At 37.5% G+C, this 22186-nt stretch overlaps 1 protein-coding gene across 2 annotated transcripts in view; it reads right to left on the reverse strand.

The window, feature by feature from the left end:
* wwp2 (WW domain containing E3 ubiquitin protein ligase 2) overlaps positions 1-22186 on the reverse strand; it is a 112397-nt gene that overhangs the window by 38521 nt on the left and 51690 nt on the right. For both annotated transcript variants that reach the window (XM_039656675.2, XM_039656674.2), the window contains exon 10: positions 3699-3873. In XM_039656675.2, the coding sequence (XP_039512609.2) occupies positions 3699-3873 (175 nt within the window). The remainder of the gene's footprint in view (positions 1-3698; positions 3874-22186) is intronic.

The raw sequence follows: 22186 nt of genomic DNA on the forward strand, positions 1-22186 counted from the left end.
CGTTATTTCGTATTTTGTATTTATTTCATGTGCCGCGTTTGCAGTGCGCAACTGATCTAAGGCTGTACCACACAATCACAACATTTATTCTCTATTTTTAAATTCAAATCAATAATTTGAGCCTACATCCATTATGTCGCGTTTTTGAGGTAGCCTACTGTGTAGATCTCTGCTCGGCTGTTATGCACGCACCGCTCCTGGAGCGCATTGCCGGCAACCATAGGCTTACCTATTTACATGGAGAGAAAGGGATTCGTCTTTGGGAAAAAAAGAAGAAACAACATTTGGAAAAACTTTCATTTCATCATCTGTGTAGGCAACTTCTAACATGTTTGTTTGGTTGGTAAAATAAATATGTTGTAAATTCAAAACAGAGCGTCTTCCGTGTCTGGAATGGATGTATTCTTAAGTCTGTAAGGTATCAATAATATAAAGATAACTATAAGAAGACAAGATTGTTTGAAATGGGTTTGACTAAAAGAAAATGTTGGTTATACTACAAGGTACATTTATACTCTATTGACTGGGTTAAATAATTGCATTAAAAAGAGACTAAAATACAATTTTCAATGACTAAAACTAGACTGTCTTTCCTCGACTAAAACTAGACTAAAATGTCATCGGTTTTCGTCGACAAAAATAGACAAGACTAAAAAGAGTATGAACGGGACTAAAACGGACAAAAACTAAAATGCTGCTGTTCCCGGAGGGCAGCCTATGAGCACGCTAGACAGCCTGCTCTAGGTCTGCCAGCTGCTGCACTGTGTTGACAATGAATAGAAAATTAAGCATAATTGCAATACACGTTCCCTCATCTAGAGAGAACCGAGGTAACCTATAGGTCAGGTAACTGATTTGTTTTGCACTGATGTAAAAAAAACAGTGACAAGACCTCATGTTGGCCAAATGTTTTAATCTTTAACTATCAAATGTAAACCAAAAAAAAAAGATTTTAAAAAATCCTAATTTGCGCGTTTCATAATCAGTTCGTCATGAGCGTGTAAGTGACTGATAATAGGGACTTTAACCAGCAGCTACTGATACAACTGCAATGGCGTTCTGTTGCGTTTCATCGCCACTGAAGCTGCAGACGCACGTATTCACACCGAAAGCGCTTGGACAGCGTCACAGCACCGGCTCCAAAGCTATAGACCATTTCACAAGATGTAAACAACACTGGTCCAGAAGCACTTCCTGTTTCAGTTTTTTAACACTACATAAAAGCTGGGATAAAATACAACCAACAGAACATTTAAAACTGAATCAAAAAGTTAAACAAACATCATTAAGATGTTTTCTTTACATGTGAAATAAAGAAAACAGTTACAAACTGAAACAGGAAGTGTTTCTGGACCAGTGTTGTTTACATCTTGTGAAATGGTCTATAGCTTTGGAGCCGGTGCTGTGACGCTGTATCAGTTGTATCTTGTGAAATGGTCTATATATGAGTGAGCATTTTTTTACAAAGACAACTATATTTGTTTTTATAAACTTGATAGTCTTGAAAGTTTGTTAACATGGAGAGGTGTATGCATGTAAATGGTGAACAACAAACACAATCAAGAAAACAGCTCAGATCATGTCGTTTTAGTCATGTTTACAAGAGAGCAAACTCTGCGGATGAGAAGAAAAAAAAAAGAAGCACACTTAGGTTTAATTTGGGCAGTGCTAGAGCCTATAGGCTACCTGTCTGTGTATTACATTAACCTTCTGGTTATCTTCGGGATCTATTTGACCCATAAATGACTTTTGGTGAATTAAAAAAAAATATATATATATTTTTGTCCAAATGGTATGAAAACGTCTACGCCTCTTAACACTGTCTAGATCTACCAATATATATATATATATATATATATATTGGAATGATATCTGTTTTTATGTTAGCGTAAAAAAATGCTGACACTTGTTATCTTCGGGGTCCCTGGAGACCCCGCATAGTGAATACACAAAATTCATCATCAAAATCAGAAACAACGAAGAAACAACGCAGATCACATAGACAGACACACTTCCAACAATGCAAAAAAATAAATCCACAATGCACCCTCACACACACACACACACACACAATAATACATTTGTAAAACTATACTATACATACTGCCTGCAGTGCACTGACGCATAAACACCTGCAGTGCACTGTAAAAAAGACTGTATGTGATGACCACCAATTGTTGCTCCTAGTTGTTTGATTTTTTTCCCCATTCACTGTTTTTTAACTAATTTTTATTTTTTTATTGCTTTATTTGCCCATTTGTTATTGCTGTTCAGTTCATTGCATTTGCTCATGTCATGTATTTTTACTCAATATGTAATACAACTGTTTATCTCTGTAACTTTTTTGTTGTGTTACAGTTAGTAAAATTGCAGAATTAAAATTGTAGAATTATATTAATAACAGATGATTGAAATAAATTATAAAAACTAAAGACTCCAAAATTTGGAGTCTTGGTCAGGTTTGGTTCCAAGCATAAAGTAACATAATTGAAAAACTTGTCAGTACAAAAAATGCTAAACTTTGGCAAAAAGTTTTTGTTTTGTGTATTATAATTGGTATTTTATAATATTTAGATATAAATCCAACTGGAAAAAACTTGTGAAAAGATATGTAGTTTGGTTAATCACATAACAAAATAGCTTATGGTGGAGGTCTATGGCCATCTAGAGTTTTTTTTAGAGAAAATTGCTAAGATCTTACATTAAATCATTTAAAATTATCCATGTTATCCCCATAAATGAAAGTTAGAAATCTGGGTCTTTTATAAAGTAAATTTGACATAAAATGCTGTTTTTTGTATAAAAAAATGCCTATTTAAATAAATACTTATTTATTTATAGAAATTTCAAAAGATATCAAAAATCCTCCAAAAACTGCACAAATGTTGAGTAAAAACATTAATAAACAGACTAAAATTTCACTAGGAAAAAATAATATATATATATATATATATATATATATATATACTGTATATATATATTATTATTATTCTGTTACAAAATGAAATGTTATTGTCTGGGGTCCCTGGAGAGAGTTAAAAGACACTTTATATATCATATTTTTTGTTTATTATAATACACCATACTTTCAGCCAAACTGACTAATTAAAAATTTGTTTGGGTAAATCTTCTATAAATATTTTGATTCTTCATTTTCTTTTCTGACTCCAGACATGCTTATTCTGTGCATTTTGAGCACTTTTTGTGGGAAATCATATTTACTTTGTCGATCAAAGGTGTGCTTTCACTTGATTTGAACGCTTTGATTTGAGCGTCACACTCCTGATAATGCAATCAATGGTTAACATACATGCTGGAAAAATACATCTTGTGGTGTGAAACTGCTACTTCTTGACGTTCTATTGTCACCGACAACTACTACGGGAGAATAGCCGATTTGGCCTAGTTGATAATACGTGACAGATTAGATAAGTCCGTAAAGCAAGTGCAGGCAGGAATACACCGATTGAGTGAGAGCGTGACCAACTGTGAGAGCACAAATGTGACCACGTCAAATTTTAACTCGCACATTCTCAAAAAATGGTTGAATATGTCGACCATTTTGGTCGCAGTCTGGAGCCTTGGGTAAGTTACTCTATAATGTAAAACTACCCACTACTGTATAGATTGTGCACACGGTAGGCAATGGGTTATCAATAAAAACACTTGCTCATGAGGTCAGAGGTCATGTTGTTTACCTGATATAGGTATCTCTGGTTAAACTGCTGCATGGCTCCCTGGAGCTGACTGCGCTGAGACTGCCACTGCTCATAGTTGCGCACGGACTCGGCTGTGGGCCGCTGCCATGTTGTGGTTCTGGTGTTGTGATCCACATAGTAAAACCGTCCACGCTGGTCCACACGTTTCTCCCAACTGCAATACAGACACGGATCAAAGGTTAAGACCAGCTCCAGATAGCTGTATAAGTGGCCATGCAAAAAAATGAATTGTAAATATATGTACGCAAACGGAGTTCAAGCTGAAGCCAAACTTATGTTTTCTGTTTTCTTTGCTGTGATCCCCAGATACCACTGTTATAGTTTTGTTACTTGTCTTGTACTTTCAGGGGATGTTCTTTTCCAATGCAAACATGTACCAGACATGTTTTTTTTCAGGATTAACTATTAAAGGATTAAGCTTTGTATTAGGAGAGAACCTGTAGTATTTTCAAATTACCATGCTTTCCACCCTCTGAATAGCAGCTGAATAGTAGAGGTTACCATTCATCCTCTTTTTCCCAGAAATTATCCGGCCGTCGAAATCGTACAAAATGTCCGGGATTCAGCTTTTGCTTTCTGCAGTCGCCATTCATTGTTTACATGCACAGCTTTTGTTTCAATCTAATTGAATTCATTCCGATTGGTGAATCTGAACGTAGTGTTTACGTGAACGCTAAACAAGTGATCGGTAGATGTGCGTTTTAACATTGCCAAGAAAATTCCCGCTCCTCCGTGAGAGATACGAGACCGGTGCATCTCACAGGTGTCTCTCATCAGTAATCACGCCCTCGTCCTCGTCCTGCTCGCCACAGTAAACATAATGAATGACGACTGTAGAACGCAAAAGCTGAATCACGGACATTTTGGGCAATCTCGAAATCCTGGGCAGACTCATCACGGAGACTCACTAGTAGCCGAGACTTGTTGTTTAACGCGCTCCGTTACCGGTAGGCGTGGCCTCTTACTAGGGCATTGAAGGAAGTGCATTCTAGTGTTGGGCGATATGCTCCATTTTCATATCGTCCTATCGTCAGCCTGTGAGATCGGCGATACACGATATTATCGTGAGGGGGCGGGGCTAACTTATTTGATTATTAACTTGATTATTTAGCCTACTCATTAATTTGCTTGTTTTATTAGCCTACTTCGTTTTATATACGAGAATCTTTTTTTTCTATTTTGCTAGCAAAGGTGGAGTGTTTATTAATAGGATCAGGTTATTTCCTGGTATTGTGAGGTAAAAAAAAAAAAAAAAGATCCTAATCCTTTTGTTTGTCAACGGGAAATTTACGGACACATTAGCCTATCCTCATGCTATTACATGCAGCATTTTGACTAGGGCCTATTTCTGCACGAGATGAAAACACGTTTTAATAATTTCTTGGGACAGAAAAAGTCGGAGTTTGCGATATGTGTCCCCCTACCAGTGCGCTCTCTGCGCACTTCAGTAAGCACGAAGTACGGGTTAATGGGTTTTAAATGCCGATAGAAACAAGAGCAAGGGCCAAACGTCTAGCTGAGTCGATCGGTTTATACTTATACTTATGACTTGACTCTGATAAAGGAAACGTTTACATGACCACATGCATTGTCAAGTTTATTCAACATAATCAGGTTAAGAACGTCGTCGCATGCAAACGCGCTCAATCTCTGAAAGTGAAAGTAAAAACGGACTGCTTTCGCCATCTGCATTAACGCCGCGTTCCCTCAGAGACGACGATGATAACGGTAACTATAATACTATTTTAGTGATATTATTATTAATACTATTTAGTAATTGTATTGTTTTTGGTGTCATTAAACGTTTTGTTAATGTGTTACGGAAACAAATACTGACGAACAACGATGCCGTTTTCATCTTGGATCTGTAGGAAATTGAATTTTGCGTCTGTTAAAACGAGCACACTTGATAATTTGTGAATGGATCACCTTGCAATTAAATTTTGATGTGGGATGTTTTTTTAGTCTGTTTTAAAAACATTCTCTTAGAGGATTAGTGCGTGTGTTGTTGCAATTGTTATGAGGTGATGTCGTTGTAAATTTAGGCAAGGCAAATTAATTGTAGTTCCTAATATTCATTTAATAACAATACTAGCTTTATAATAATAATAGGCCTAATAATAAATATAGCTGCGAGCAGCGATGGCGGGCCCAAGCCGGAGGCACCGCAACCCCGGTTCCTTTAGTTACCTAAAGGCACCCGGGTGGCGGTGCCGAAGGCTTTGGCCCTTTCATGATTAAATGTTAAAACGGCTTGCCATACTCTGTCATTTCGACTAGTCACAATTATGTTACAGATATCTTAAATGATAATACAAACTATCCAAAGTGTAACGACTAGACAGAAAGACTTTGTTGATATCTACAATGTTAATTCCGGACAGGCAAACTTAGCTTTTAAATGTTAAAAGGGCTTGCCATACAGGGACGTAGGCTCAGAGAGAGGCTCACCATATTCAGACCAAAATATCTGACTTCCTCTTGGTCCGAGCTAATGACTATGTATTAGAAAGTTGTACGGCTTGAGGAGTACAATGTATATACCGATTTTTGTAACTGTAGATAAAACTAACAACCCCACTTTTAAGTATATATATGGTGCCTTTAGTGTTATTCTGCACGACGTGCAAAAACTTAACCCCCGCTTTTTTAAGTATATATATACAGTATATATATATATATATATATATATATATATATATAAAGAGGGTTATTTTGCACGACGTGCAAAAACTTAACCTCCGCATTGACTGTCGAAGAGAAGTGTGCAGAAGAGCTTGCATCAGTGAGGGCTTTGCAAAATATATATACATACAAACACACACACACACACATATAAATGAGGTTAGTGTTTTACAATATTAAGGAAAGCAAATGTATTGAAATATAGCACATTAATTTTAAATTCATTCAGCTTCAATTACCAATTTGTAGTTTACCAATTTATCTTACTTTTATTTAAAGCAAACTATACATTTAAAAGATTAGGGTTATATGCATATTTTGTCATTTAAAAAAATACAAAATTGTTATGCAAAAAGATAAGGACTTGCAGAAAAAATCTACAGTCAGCCACACACACACACACACACACACACACACACACATAAACGCAGACACCAGCAACCCCCCCCCCCTCCCTCTTCCCCATACAGACACTGATAGAGACAAGATACACATCCAAACTGCAATATCTGACTTTCTTTTGGTCTAAACTTCTTACTGTTAATTAGAAAGTTGATCGGCTTGACAAGAACAATATACGTGGCATGTTTTGTAACTGTAGGTAAAACGAGCAAAGTTAACACATTTTATGTGTCCTTTTTTAGTCATAAAATTATTTTCCTCGCCACGGCCAAACCGTTCGAGATATCAAAAATCCGTCCGGAATTGAGCATCCTCAATGTCTTGACTTCATGCACACCGAGTATGGTGGTGATTGGTAAACACATGCGTTGTAATTTGATGTATTTCTCCTAGGAGATTTATTCAAACAACACATAATTCCCAACTTCCATTTGAACTGTCTTAAAACTTAGAGCAGAGATGGGCGCAGGTCACGCAAGTCTCAAGTAAGTCTCAAGTCTTAACCGTCAAGTCTCAAGTAAGTCCCAAGTATTTTTTTTGGGGGGGGGCAAGTCAAGTCAAGTCACAGGCTATGTCAAGTCAAGTCACAGGCTATGTCAAGTCAAGTCAAGTCTTGTAGTAGGTTAAGTCAAGTGCAAGTCAAGTCACCTTATTATTTTAATTTTACATGCAGAATCTGATCTTAATAAAATGAAAAGACAAGATAAGTATTTGCCAGTAAATTACAATAATTTGCATTGTAAATACTCATGTTCAGTAAAATACACCATGGAATCAAACAAAATTGTAACTTCATAAAATTATTTATTTTTCACTTCTGCCAACAGTGTGTTTGAAATGTTTTAAATTTTCAACATTGAGTCCATAAAACAAATAACAGCTTAACATCCTACAGACTCTCTGAACACCTTCCTCTCTCTCAAACACAGTTTACAAACAATATTAAACTTTGTTACATTTCTCCTCTCTCTCTCTCTCTCTCTCTCTCTCTCTCTCTCTCTCTCTCTCTCTCTCTCTCTCTCTCTCACACACACACACACACACAGTGGCGGTTCTAGACCATTTCAACTGGGGGGGCCAAGCTGGGGCCAGTTGTACTGTTAGAGGGGCCAGTTACATTTAGACCTTATCATTTTCTGCACTGCACTGAATGCATAAATAAGCAAAATACCATGTTTATAATTATCCAACAATTTGCATTTGCATTATATTTTTACATTTGCATTACACATATCAGTCTGTATTTGAATTTCCATTTTATTTTTTTACATTGAATATACAGTATGTATATATATATATATATATATATGTATATATATATATATATATATATAATTTTTACAAATTAATCTACGATTTTTGTGGGTTTTTTTTTTTTTTTTTTTGCAAAAAGATCAGCAAATTATCCTCTAAACTGGCCTTTTTAGGGGGCTTTCCTCTCAGGGTGAATGAGCTTTTTTATAATTGTTTTTTTTCCTGACATCTTTGAAAGACAGAAGCAATAATTAATGCATCCTTGGCCAGGATATAATTATAAAATATGACATGATTTTAAAAGTGACCTATAATATCGACTATGCAATACACTTTAATTTATCTAGTGCTAATAAAATTATTAAGCCTATTTGGAGAGAGAGATGTTTATAATGTGACAATATGTCAGTCATCGTGATTCGTGTAATAAGATGACTAGGCCTAGACTACTTGTTCTGAGCAGGTGTTGTCAGTGAACAGGCTGTAAAACTGTTGTCTAAGTTACAGACTGATACTAATTAAATGGGAAACGAATCGATTACCTAACGTAACCTCGGTTCTCTCTAGATGAGGGAACGAGCATTGCGTAAGCTAGCTTACGCTACGGGAAAGATTCATCTTACATCAGTCAAGTTGTCATAGTTTTTGTCAAACAAGTTGTGAATTTGTTGTAACATTAAAACAGGAGATCATGACTTACTCCGTGCTCCAAGTGATGTTCGGAGCTCCAGTGATTAGTTTCATCTGTGGGACGGGTGAAGAAACTTTCGGAAGATGTTGTAACAGAATCATATGAACAATTCCAGGATATGCTTTTTTTCATTGGTTGTTGCGTTAAATTTTACCCAGATACAATAGTGCCCTTTTCTGATTGGCTATTAAGTAGCACTTCTCTTTTTTTGATTGGCTGATGCGTAGCAGGGTCGACTGCTGAACTCCAGGCGAGACGCGCTTGATTCTCACGTGAGAGCGGCGCGGCCAGAGAAATTGCGTATATTAAATATATTATTAATAGTTTTTCCGCATGAGAAATACAATGTGTGACGGGAGTGTGAGACAAAAGACTGAAACGAGTGACTGTCATGCTCAATGCGTGACACACTATAAAAAAAATATTTCACACTGACTCCACATTTAGGGGGGCCACAAGGGGGTCCAAGCTTGTTGTCGCAGGGGGCACTGGCCCCCCCAGGCCCCCGCCTAGAACCGCCACTGCTCACACACACACACACACACACACTTTCTCTCTCTCTCAAGAAGCAAAAACATGACTGCTAAAGGTTGTATCAGCGATGGCGGGGTAACATCACTTAACATCACGAGTGATATTCCCTTAGGCCACGCCCCCTTGTCTCCCCAAAGTATTATAAGCAATCATGCGCATCCCGTGTGCAGAATGATGCACTTGAAGCAACACCAAGTCACAGCACGCAACGCTTCACATTGAAAAGAACATAGCGAAGGGATGGTATCTATAATCTATGCTTAGTAGGGCTGCACGATTTGGGAAAATGTCATATTGCCATTATTGAGCCAATATTGCAATTGCGATTTGCGACTCCGATATAATAAAATGGTTTCATGAGTCCAACTTGCTTGGTTCTAAAGTAAAATGCACACACAGATTAATGTTTATTTCTCAACTCAAACTAAAAACAACAACAACAACAATAAATGATTGATAACACCTATAATGATCAATAAACCATCAACCAAACCAACATTACAGTGATTCCATCAATTGAAAGCCATCAACTTTTTAAAAAATTATTAGGCTTAAAAAAATATATATAACAGCTTTTAAATTAAGTGAACTTCAAACAATCCCCACATAAACCCATAATAAAAAACATATTTACCTGTGCCCTTCCTGTCTTAACAGGTACAGAAATTGAATAAAGTTATCAAACAGTCTGCGCTGCCTGAATCATAAATTATATATATAATAATCCTTATTAAAGCTACAAAAGTTCTTTACTCAAGATCAGTGAGTAATTTTCTAATTTCCCTTTGTTCTTTTAACTTTACTGAAAGAACGCTTTATTCGCTGCTGGCCCTTTAAGAGCACCCGTTGCCGAGACGCGGATCTCACACGCGCCTCATAGCACAACTCTTTTCATCCATACATAGACTTTTCTTATGTTATGAAGATACTAGACAAAACCACATTTTGGCATAATTGTGTGTGCTATTGTTCGTTCAAGCTCGAAAGAGAACTGTTTATTCTGGGCTGGCACACGGTCAGTGCATGCGCATTATGCGAGTCTCATCTATTCTAATCTAGGGCACTCACAGGCAGCTTTTCACTTCTTGTCGTGCAAAATGCGAAAAGGCATTTGAACCAATAAGAGGGGGATCTTGTAACACTAGTCAAAGGATGACAAAAAAGAAGAGATGCTGCGCTAATAGCCCTACTTTGTTTATTTCATTTAAAATCGCGGCATTTTGCGTTATATAATTGCATAGGTTTGAGATCGCTATTACGACTGCGATATAATTAATCATGCAGCACTAATGCTTAGTGTATTCTAAAGGGCAATAAACTCCACTCCAGCAAGATAGTCATTTTATGCAAATCATAGACCTTTATGCCTTATCTACAAATAAAGTATAATATTGGGAACATTGATCTTGAAGAGAGTGTCGTCGTGTTACTGTCGCAACCGAACGCGACGCGCTAATGCTGATGCATGGAGAATGACTGAGGCGAGATGACTTTCCGTTAACTTTAACTTAGAGACTAAAATATTAATTTTACCACACATTAAGCTATTGAATGACTTTAGAAGTCTTGGAATATAGTGTGAACACTTGATTGTGCTTTACAGTTTTTTATGCCTTTAGTGGGGCTTAACAAAATAACACAATATGCAGAATGTCGGACGTCACTTATAGGCTAAACTGTTTTTATAGATAAAACTATTTACATTCGGCAGTCATGAAAACAAATCTCAGATAACGGTTGACTAGGTAACAATGTGTAATTTTGCGCCGGAGTTCTCCTTTAACTTACATTAGCTAGCTAACTACGAACGAGCTAACCAGATAACATTAACAAATTGACAAGCACTTACTGGGCAGAATATGGCTCTTCAAATGACGGACGAAATTGGAGGTTGTCATCTGACTGTCCGCGATCTTAACGTTGCATGTCTTGCAAAGCGCTGTTCTTTTGCCATCTTGTTGTAAGAAATTCTTGAATCCAAAAGCGACGACGACCCTCGTTATCCCTCCGGCTGACATGTTGATGTGATCTGATGTAAGTGGGCGTGGTGTGCGCGTAAGGTATGAGAAGGCATGACTGATGATCTCTGATCCAGTCATGACAGCGCTATTCTCAGCCTGCGCTCCAGCTGGATCAACTTTATTTTTTTTAACATAATTTATATATTTTATATTCAAACTGAAAACATGATGTGATTAACACTCAAGTCATATTATTACATGCAAGTGTGTTTGATTTATGGACCAAATTTTCAGATCAAGTTTATGGACCAAGTTAATTTAATTAATAAACTAATTATATAAAACTATTAATGCACTACAATTAAACTGGTTATATGCCTTTACTTATAAAAAAATAAAAAACTTATTTAAAAAAATACCAGGCTTAAGGCATTTATTTTTTATGCAGGCCATACACACAGGAGTGAAATGGTTAATACCCCTCCCCCTACAAACACACACACATACACAGACAGGCAAAGACAGCAGGCTCAGATTGAGCAAGACCACATTCAAACAAACATATCTGACTTTCTGTGGGTCCTAGCTAATGAGTGTCAATTAGAAAGTTGTCCGGCTCGAGGAGTACAATATACATACCGATTTTTGTAACTGTAGATAAAACTAACAACCCCACTTTTGTCAAAAGGTGGCGCTACTGAGCCCTCACCACGCCCGTTTCTGAAACTTTGCACGTGTCTACTGGCTAATAAATGTGATGTGTCTGTCGAGTTTCATGCAATTTCAAGCATGCTAAGGGTCTCAAAAGCATCCTAAAAGAATGGTAACGTTTGATGCGTCGCCACGGCAACAGTTTCAAAGATATCAAGAATCCATTCACAGGTCTACATCTGCCGTATGTTTACATTATACAGATAACGTTTGAAGCAAATCGGGTAAAAATAAAAGGGTGATATCAAAGCATTTTGAAAGTGACACACTTCCTGCTGCCAGTTGGTGGCGCTATAACTTTGACTCACAATAGTCACATCCATGTGATCGGCCTCTTACAGCGAACACACTGCTGAAGTTTCATCAAGATCAGTTAATGTATGCTGAAGTTATAACACACTTTCTGGTTCACGTTTCTCGCCATGATTTCGTTTCCTCGCCACGGCCAAACCGTTCGAGATATCAAAAATCCCCTCGCAAACTTTCATCCTCAATGTCTTGACTTCATGCTGACCGAGTTTTGTCGAATTTGGATCAAAGCTCTAGGAGGAGTATTTAACATTCCATTGCGAGCGTTTTACAAACAAACCTCAATAGCCGACTTCCTGTTGGGCTGGGGTAAAAAGTAAAAGCGCGAGGTATAGATGAAACTATGAGATCAACATGTGCACCGAGTTTCATATTATTATATACAAACGTGTTTGAGTTATGGACCAAGTGTTCGGACCCCGTTCCAGGGGGCGCTGACGAGCCGCCCTGCCACGCCCGGGTACCAGCTTCAGCCCGGCTCTGATGGCCGCGGGTTCTGACCCATGTGCAAAGTTTCAAGAGTTTTCGAGCACGTTAAGGGCCCCAAAAATGCCCAAAAGGTTACAAAATAATAAATATAGCTGCGAGCAGCGATGGCGGGCCCAAGCCGGTGGCACCGCAACCCCGGTTCCTTTAGTTACCTAAAGGCACCCGGGTGGCGGTGCCGAAGGCTTTGGCCCTTTCATGATTAAATGTTAAAACGGCTTGCCATACTCTGTCATTTCGACTAGTCAAAATTATGTTACAGATATCTTAAATGATAATACAAACTATCCAAAATGTAATTACGAATAGACAGAAAGACGTTGTTGATATCTACAATGTTAATTCCGGATAGGCAAACTTAGCTTTTAAATGTTAAAAGGGCTTGCCATACAGGGACGTAGGCTCAGAGAGAGGCTCACCATATTCAAACCAAAATATCTGACTTCCTCTTGGTCCGAGCTAATGACTATGTAATAGAAAGTTGTCCGGCTTGAGGAGTAAAATGTATATACCGATTTTTGTAACTGTAGATAAAACTAACAACCCCACTTTTGTCAAAAGGTGGCGCTATTTAGTCCTTGCACCATGCCCGTTTCTGAAACTTTGCACGTCTACTGGCTAATAAATGTGATGTATCTGTTGAGTTTCAAGCAATTTCAATTTCAATTTGACTGTTGAAAAGAAGTGCGCCGATTAGATACTCAGGATCGGTATCGGCTCTGACACTGCCATCTTTGACGAGGCTGATTCAAATTCTATATTGTGCATATACTATTCTATGTAAGGCACAAAGGCACAAAAACTTTCTAAAGTACCATTAAGTTTTTGTGTACTGTATTATAAGTGTTCTGAAGCTATTATGTGATATAGAAATTAATATTTAAGTCATTAAATTCAAGAACACGTAAACTTTTCCCTCTCTGCGCCTGTCAGTCATTCTCCATTCAGCATTCAAACATCACGTCGCATTCGGTTACAGTCAATGATGAAACGATCTTCAAGATGATTCAATGTTAATCCTATTATACTGGGTCTTTAAGATAAAGGTCTAAAGGTCTATATTTTCGAATGAAGAAACTTTTTCTTGCTGGACTTTATTGCTGTAACTTAATCGTGTTACTTTCTACCGGGTGTCAGACGCTGTCGGTTAGATCACAACACTAGAGTCAGAGCACTATAATTGTTCTTCACGCACACAGTAACTAAAATTTAAAACCTTTAAAAGAAAAGGCTCAATAAACTATTGCATAGATAGATAATGTATAATACACTGTTCATAAATATGTATTTCCTTTGTGCTTTGAACTTTTCAATACGGACTCAATGCGCTGTAATTTCATGTGGCTTCAAGCACATCATTCTCCGCTCGGGATGCACATAAGTGCTTTGTGCTGCACCGTATTAGAGCCGTAATATCATAATGCAGTGACGTAATGACAGATTATTAATTGCCTTTCAATTATATGTTGCTGCGTCATTAAACATCTGTCCTATGCATTTCAAACATTTATAGCAGCCATGGCTATATCTTTTTATGATTTTTGTTATCTTGTTTTTCATGAATGTATTTTTTAAAAATAAGAGCAATGTGTATTATCTATTATTAATATAGTTTATAATAGCATTTTTGTCATAGATTATGACAAAGTAATCATATGATCCACCAGCGAGGAACCAGCAGAACAGAGTGAACATTCTTTCTGTTTAGTTCAATCCTACTTAATAGGAATTTATTTAAAATGCTCGCTCTACTCCACACCATTAATGTCTTGTGCGGACATCCGTATTTTGACTTTCGGTTTTAAGTAAGCGATTTAAAAGCTCCCAAGTCCCAGCAGAGTCACACGTTGATTAACCGGTGGGAATATACACAATAGGCCTACCTGATATTGAACACAAGAGGGCAGTATAGCACTACGTATGACTCAGATTATTATTTTTTTCTGAATTTTACAACAATTCTGGCTGTTTTTGAACGTAAACATAATTCTTAAATGAAAAAAGGGAAAAATTGGGGAAGTTATAATATTTGTATAATTTAATTTAGAAACAAATGATGTATAATTACATTTTTAGAAGATATGAGGCTTTTAGTGTTTACTTTTTTCACATTACTTTAATCTTTTGCCATAGTTGCACATATCTACTGGCTAATAAATGTGATGTATCTGTTGAGTTTCAAGCAATTTCAAGCATGCTAAGAGTCCCAAAAGCATCAAAAAAGAATGTTAAAGTTTGTTTCGTTGCCACGGCAACAGTATCAAAGATATCAAAAATTCATTCACAGGTCTACATCTGCCGTGTATTTACATTATACAGATGAAGTTTGAAGCAAATCGGTTAAAAATAAGAGAGTGATTTCAAAGCATTTTGAAAGTGACACACTTCCTGCTGCCAGTTGGTGGCGCTATAACTTTGACTCACAATAGTCACATCCATGTGATCGGTCTCTTACAGCGAAAACACTGCTGAAGTTTCATCAAGATCAGTTAATGTATGCTGAAGTTATAACACACATCCTGTTTTATGTTTCTCGCCATGATTTCGTTTCCTCGCCACGGCCAAACCGTTCGAGGTATCAAAAATCCTGTGGCACTTTTTCATCCTTAATGTCTTGACTTCACGCTGATCGAGTTTCGTCGAATTTGGTTCAGTGCTCTAGGAGCAATAATTTAAATTCCATTGCATGTGTTTTAAACACAACCCTAAATAGCCGACTTCCTGTTGGGCCGGGGTAAAAAGTAAGAGTGTGAAGTATATATGAAACGATGAGATCTATATGTGTACCAAGTTTCATATTATTACATGCAAGTGTGTTTGATTTATGGACCAAATTTTCAGACCAAGTTTATTGACCAAGTTAATCTGATTAATAAACTAATTATATAAAACTATTGTCAATTCACTACAATTAAACTAGTTATATGCCTTTACTTATAAAAAATAAAAATAAAAACTTATTTAAAAAATACCAGGCTTGAGAAATGTATTTTCTTTATGCAGGTCATACACACAGCAGTGAAATGGTTAAGCCCCCTCCCCCTGCACACACACACACACACACACAGACAGCCAGCCAGTCAGTCAGCCAGCCAGCCAAAGACACAGAGACACAGACACATGTAGGCTCAGAGTGGCCATATTCAAACAAAAATATCTGACTTTCTGTGGGTCCTAGCTAATAAGTGTCAATTAGAAAGTTGTCCGGCTCGAGGAGTACAATATACATACCAATTTTTGTAACTCTAGTTAAAACTAACAACCCCACTTTTGTCAAAAGGTGGCGCTACTGAGCCCTCACCACGCCCGTTTCTGAAACTTTGCACATGTCTACTGGCTAATAAATGTGATGTGTCTGTCGAGTTTCATGCAATTTGAAGCATGCTAAGGGTCTCAAAAGCATCCAAAAAGCATCCTAAAAGAAGGGTAAAGTTTGATGCGTCGCCACGGCAACAGTTTCAAAGATATCAAGAATCCATTCACAGGTCTACATCTGCCGTATGTTTACATTATACATATGAAGTTTGAAGCAAATCGGGTAAAAATAAAAGGGTGATATCAAAGCATTTTGAAAGTGACACACTTCCTGCTGCCAGTTGGTGGCGCTATAACTTTGACTCACAATAGTCACATCCATGTGATCGTCCTCTTACAGCGAACAAACTGCTGAAGTTTCATCAAGATCAGTTAATGTATGCTGAAGTTATAACACACTTCCTGTTTCACGTTTCTCGCCATGATTTCGTTTCCTCGCCACGGACAAACCGTTCGAGATATAAAAAATCCCCTCGCAAACTTTCATCCTCAATGTCTTGACTTCACGCTGACCGAGTTTCGTCGAATTTCGATCAAAGCTCTAGGAGGAGTATATGACATTCCATTGCGAGCGTTTTACAAACAAACCTCAATAGCCGACTTCCTGTTGGGCTGGGGTAAAAAGTAAGAGTGTGAGGTATAGATGAAACGATGAGATCAACATGTGTACCGAGTTTCATATTATTACATACAAGCGTGTTTGAGTTATGGACCAAGTGTTCGGACCCCGTTCCAGGGGGCGCTGACGAGCCGCCCTACCACGCCCGGGTACCAGCTTCAGCCCGGCTCTGATGGCCGCGGGTTCTGACCCGTGTGCAAAGTTTCAAGAGTTTTCGAGCATGTTAAGGGCCCCAAAAGTGCCCAAAAGGTAGTAAAATAATAATTATTATAATAATAATAATAGTAAAGAAAAATAATCCCAAGGAAAACAATAGGGCCTTCGCCCTTTCAGGGCTTGGGCCCTAATAATAAAATATAGCTGCGAGCAGCGATGGCGGGCCCAAGCCGGAGGCACCGCAACCCCGGTTCCTTTAGTTACCTAAAGGCACCCGGGTGGCGGTGCCGAAGGCTTTGGCCCTTTCATGATTAAATGTTAAAACGGCTTGCCATACTCTGTCATTTCGACTAGTCACAATTATGTTACAGATATCTTAAATGATAATACAAACTATCCAAAGTGTAACGACTAGACAGAAAGACTTTGTTGATATCTACAATGTTAATTCCGGACAGGCAAACTTAGCTTTTAAATGTTAAAAGGGCTTGCCATACAGGGACGTAGGCTCAGAGAGAGGCTCACCATATTCAGACCAAAATATCTGACTTCCTCTTGGTCTGAGCTAATGACTATGTATTAGAAAGTTGTACGGCTTGAGGAGTACAATGTATATACCGATTTTTGTAACTGTAGATAAAACTAACAACCCCACTTTTAAGTATATATATGGTGCCTTTAGTGTTATTCTGCACGACGTGCAAAAACTTAACCCCCGCTTTTTTAAGTATATATATATATATATATATATATATATATAAAGAGGGTTATTCTGCACGACGTGCAAAAACTTAACCTCCGCATTGACTGTCGAAGAGAAGTGTGCAGAAGAGCTTGCATCAGTGAGGGCTTTGCAAAATATATATACATACAAACACACACACACACACACATATAAATGAGGTTAGTGTTTTACAATATTAAGGAAAGCAAATGTATTGAAATATAGCACATTAATTTTAAATTCATTCAGCTTCAATTACCAATTTGTAGTTTACCAATTTATCTTACTTTTATTTAAAGCAAACTATACATTTAAAAGATTAGGGTTATATGCATATTTTGTCATTTAAAAAAATACAAAATTGTTATGCAAAAAGATAAGGACTTGCAGAAAAAATCTACAGTCAGCCACACACACACACACATAAACGCAGACACCAGCAACCCCCCCCCCCCCCCCTCCCTCTTCCCCATACAGACACTGATAGAGACAAGATACACATCCAAACTGCAATATCTGACTTTCTTTTGGTCTGAGCTTCTTACTGTTAATTAGAAAGTTGATCGGCTTGACAAGAACAATATACGTGGCATGTTTTGTAACTGTAGGTAAAACGAGCAAAGTTAACACATTTTATGTGTCCTTTTTTAGTCATAAAATTATTTTCCTCGCCACGGCCAAACCGTTCGAGATATCAAAAATCCATCCGGAATTGAGCATCCTCAATGTCTTGACTTCATGCACACCGAGTATGGTGGTGATTGGTAAACACATGCGTTGTAATTTGATGTATTTCTCCTAGGAGATTTATTCAAACAACACATAATTCCCAACTTCCATTTGAACTGTCTTAAAACTTAGAGCAGAGATGGGCGCAGGTCACGCAAGTCTCAAGTAAGTCTCAAGTCTTAACCGTCAAGTCTCAAGTAAGTCCCAAGTATTTTTTTTGGGGGGGGCAAGTCAAGTCAAGTCACAGGCTATGTCAAGTCAAGTCAAGTCTTGTAGTAGGTTAAGTCAAGTGCAAGTCAAGTCACCTTATTATTTTAATTTTACATGCAGAATCTGATCTTAATAAAATGAAAAGACAAGATAAGTATTTGCCAGTAAATTACAATAATTTGCATTGTAAATACTCATGTTCAGTAAAATACACCATGGAATCAAACTAAATTGTAACTTCATAAAATTATTTATTTTTCACTTCTGCCAACAGTGTGTTTGAAATGTTTTAAATTTTCAACATTGAGTCCATAAAACAAATAACAGCTTAACATCCTACAGACTCTCTGAACACCTTCCTCTCTCTCAAACACAGTTTACAAACAATATTAAACTTTGTTACATTTCTCCTCTCTCTCTCTCTCTCTCTCTCTCTCTCTCTCTCTCTCTCACACACACACACAGTGGCGGTTCTAGACCATTTCAACTGGGGGGGCCAAGCTGGGGCCAGTTGTACTGTTAGAGGGGCCAGTTACATTTAGACCTTATCATTTTCTGCACTGCACTGAATGCATAAATAAGCAAAATACCATGTTTATAATTATCCAACAATTTGCATTTGCATTATATTTTTACATTTGCATTACATATATCAGTCTGTATTTGAATTTCCATTTTATTTTTTTACATTGAATATACAGTATGTATATATATATATATATATATATATATATATATAATTTTTACAAATTAATCTACGATTTTTGTGGGTTTTTTTTTTTTTTTTTTTGCAAAAAGATCAGCAAATTATCCTCTAAACTGGCCTTTTTAGGGGGCTTTCCTCTCAGGGTGAATGAGCTTTTTTATAATTGTTTTTTTCCTGACATCTTTGAAAGACAGAAGCAATAATTAATGCATCCTTGGCCAGGATATAATTATAAAATATGACATGATTTTAAAAGTGACCTATAATATCGACTATGCAATACACTTTAATTTATCTAGTGCTAATAAAATTATTAAGCCTATTTGGAGAGAGAGATGTTTATAATGTGACAATATGTCAGTCATCGTGATTCGTGTAATAAGATGACTAGGCCTAGACTACTTGTTCTGAGCAGGTGTTGTCAGTGAACAGGCTGTAAAACTGTTGTCTAAGTTACAGACTGATACTAATTAAATGGGAAACGAATCGATTACCTAACGTAACCTCGGTTCTCTCTAGATGAGGGAACGAGCATTGCGTAAGCTAGCTTACGCTACGGGAAAGATTCATCTTACATCAGTCAAGTTGTCATAGTTTTTGTCAAACAAGTTGTGAATTTGTTGTAACATTAAAACAGGAGATCATGACTTACTCCGTGCTCCAAGTGATGTTCGGAGCTCCAGTGATTAGTTTCATCTGTGGGACGGGTGAAGAAACTTTCGGAAGATGTTGTAACAGAATCATATGAACAATTCCAGGATATGCTTTTTTTCATTGGTTGTTGCGTTAAATTTTACCCAGATACAATAGTGCCCTTTTCTGATTGGCTATTAAGTAGCACTTCTCTTTTTTTGATTGGCTGATGCGTAGCAGGGTCGACTGCTGAACTCCAGGCGAGACGCGCTTGATTCTCACGTGAGAGCGGCGCGGCCAGAGAAATTGCGTATATTAAATATATTATTAAGTTTTTCCGCATGAGAAATACAATGTGTGACGGGAGTGTGAGACAAAAGACTGAAACGAGTGACTGTCATGCTCAATGCGTGACACACTATAAAAAAAATATTTCACACTGACTCCACATTTAGGGGGGCCACAAGGGGGTCCAAGCTTGTTGTCGCAGGGGCACTGGCCCCCCCAGGCCCCCGCCTAGAACCGCCACTGCTCACACACACACACTTTCTCTCTCTCTCAAGAAGCAAAAACATGACTGCTAAAGGTTGTATCAGCGATGGCGGGGTAACATCACTTAACATCACGAGTGATATTCCCTTAGGCCACGCCCCCTTGTCTCCCCAAAGTATTATAAGCAATCATGCGCATCCCGTGTGCAGAACGATGCACTTGAAGCAACACCAAGTCACAGCACGCAACGCTTCACATTGAAAAGAACATAGCGAAGGGATGGTATCTATAATCTATGCTTAGTAGGGCTGCACGATTTGGGAAAATGTCATATTGCCATTATTGAGCCAATATTGCAATTGCGATTTGCGACTCCGATATAATAAAATGGTTTCATGAGTCCAACTTGCTTGGTTCTAAAGTAAAATGCACACACAGATTAATGTTTATTTCTCAACTCAAACTAAAAACAACAACAACAATAAATGATTGATAACACCTATAATGATCAATAAACCATCAACCAAACCAACATTACAGTGATTCCATCAATTGAAAGCCATCAACTTTTTAAAAAATTATTAGGCTTAAAAAAAATATATAACAGCTTTTAAATTAAGTGAACTTCAAACAATCCCCACATAAACCCATAATAAAAAACATATTTACCTGTGCCCTTCCTGTCTTAACAGGTACAGAAATTGAATAAAGTTATCAAACAGTCTGCGCTGCCTGAATCATAAATTATATATATAATAATCCTTATTAAAGCTACAAAAGTTCTTTACTCAAGATCAGTGAGTAATTTTCTAATTTCCCTTTGTTCTTTTAACTTTACTGAAAGAACGCTTTATTCGCTGCTGGCCCTTTAAGAGCACCCGTTGCCGAGACGCGGATCTCACACGCGCCTCATAGCACAACTCACAACTCTCACATTTTGGCATAATTGTGTGTGCTATTGTTCGTTCAAGCTCGAAAGAGAACTGTTTATTCTGGGCTGGCACACGGTCAGTGCATGCGCATTATGCGAGTCTCATCTATTCTAATCTAGGGCACTCACAGGCAGCTTTTCACTTCTTGTCGTGCAAAATGCGAAAAGGCATTTGAACCAATAAGAGGGGGATCTTGTAACACTAGTCAAAGGATGACAAAAAAGAAGAGATGCTGCGCTAATAGCCCTACTTTGTTTATTTCATTTAAAATCGCGGCATTTTGCGTTATATAATTGCATAGGTTTGAGATCGCTATTACGACTGCGATATAATTAATCGTGCAGCACTAATGCTTAGTGTATTCTAAAGGGCAATAAACTCCACTCCAGCAAGATAGTCATTTTATGCAAATCATAGACCTTTATGCCTTATCTACAAAGAAAGTATAATATTGGGAACATTGATCTTGAAGAGAGTGTCGTCGTGTTACTGTCGCAACCGAACGCGACGCGCTAATGCTGATGCATGGAGAATGACTGAGGCGAGATGACTTTCCGTTAACTTTAACTTAGAGACTAAAATATTAATTTTACCACACATTAAGCTATTGAATGACTTTAGAAGTCTTGGAATATAGTGTGAAAACTTGATTGTGCTTTACAGTTTTTTATGCCTTTAGTGGGGCTTAACAAAATAACACAATATGCAGAATGTCGGACGTCACTTATAGGCTAAACTGTTTTTATAGATAAAACTATTTACATTCGGCAGTCATGAAAACAAATCTCAGATAACGGTTGACTAGGTAACAATGTGTAATTTTGCGCCGGAGTTCTCCTTTAACTTACATTAGCTAGCTAACTACGAACGAGCTAACCAGATAACATTAACAAATTGACAAGCACTTACTGGGCAGAA

Source organism: Pimephales promelas, chromosome 25, assembly GCF_988280905.1.
Source record: "Pimephales promelas chromosome 25, fPimPro1.hap1.1, whole genome shotgun sequence".
Lineage (NCBI taxonomy): Eukaryota > Metazoa > Chordata > Actinopteri > Cypriniformes > Leuciscidae > Pimephales > Pimephales promelas.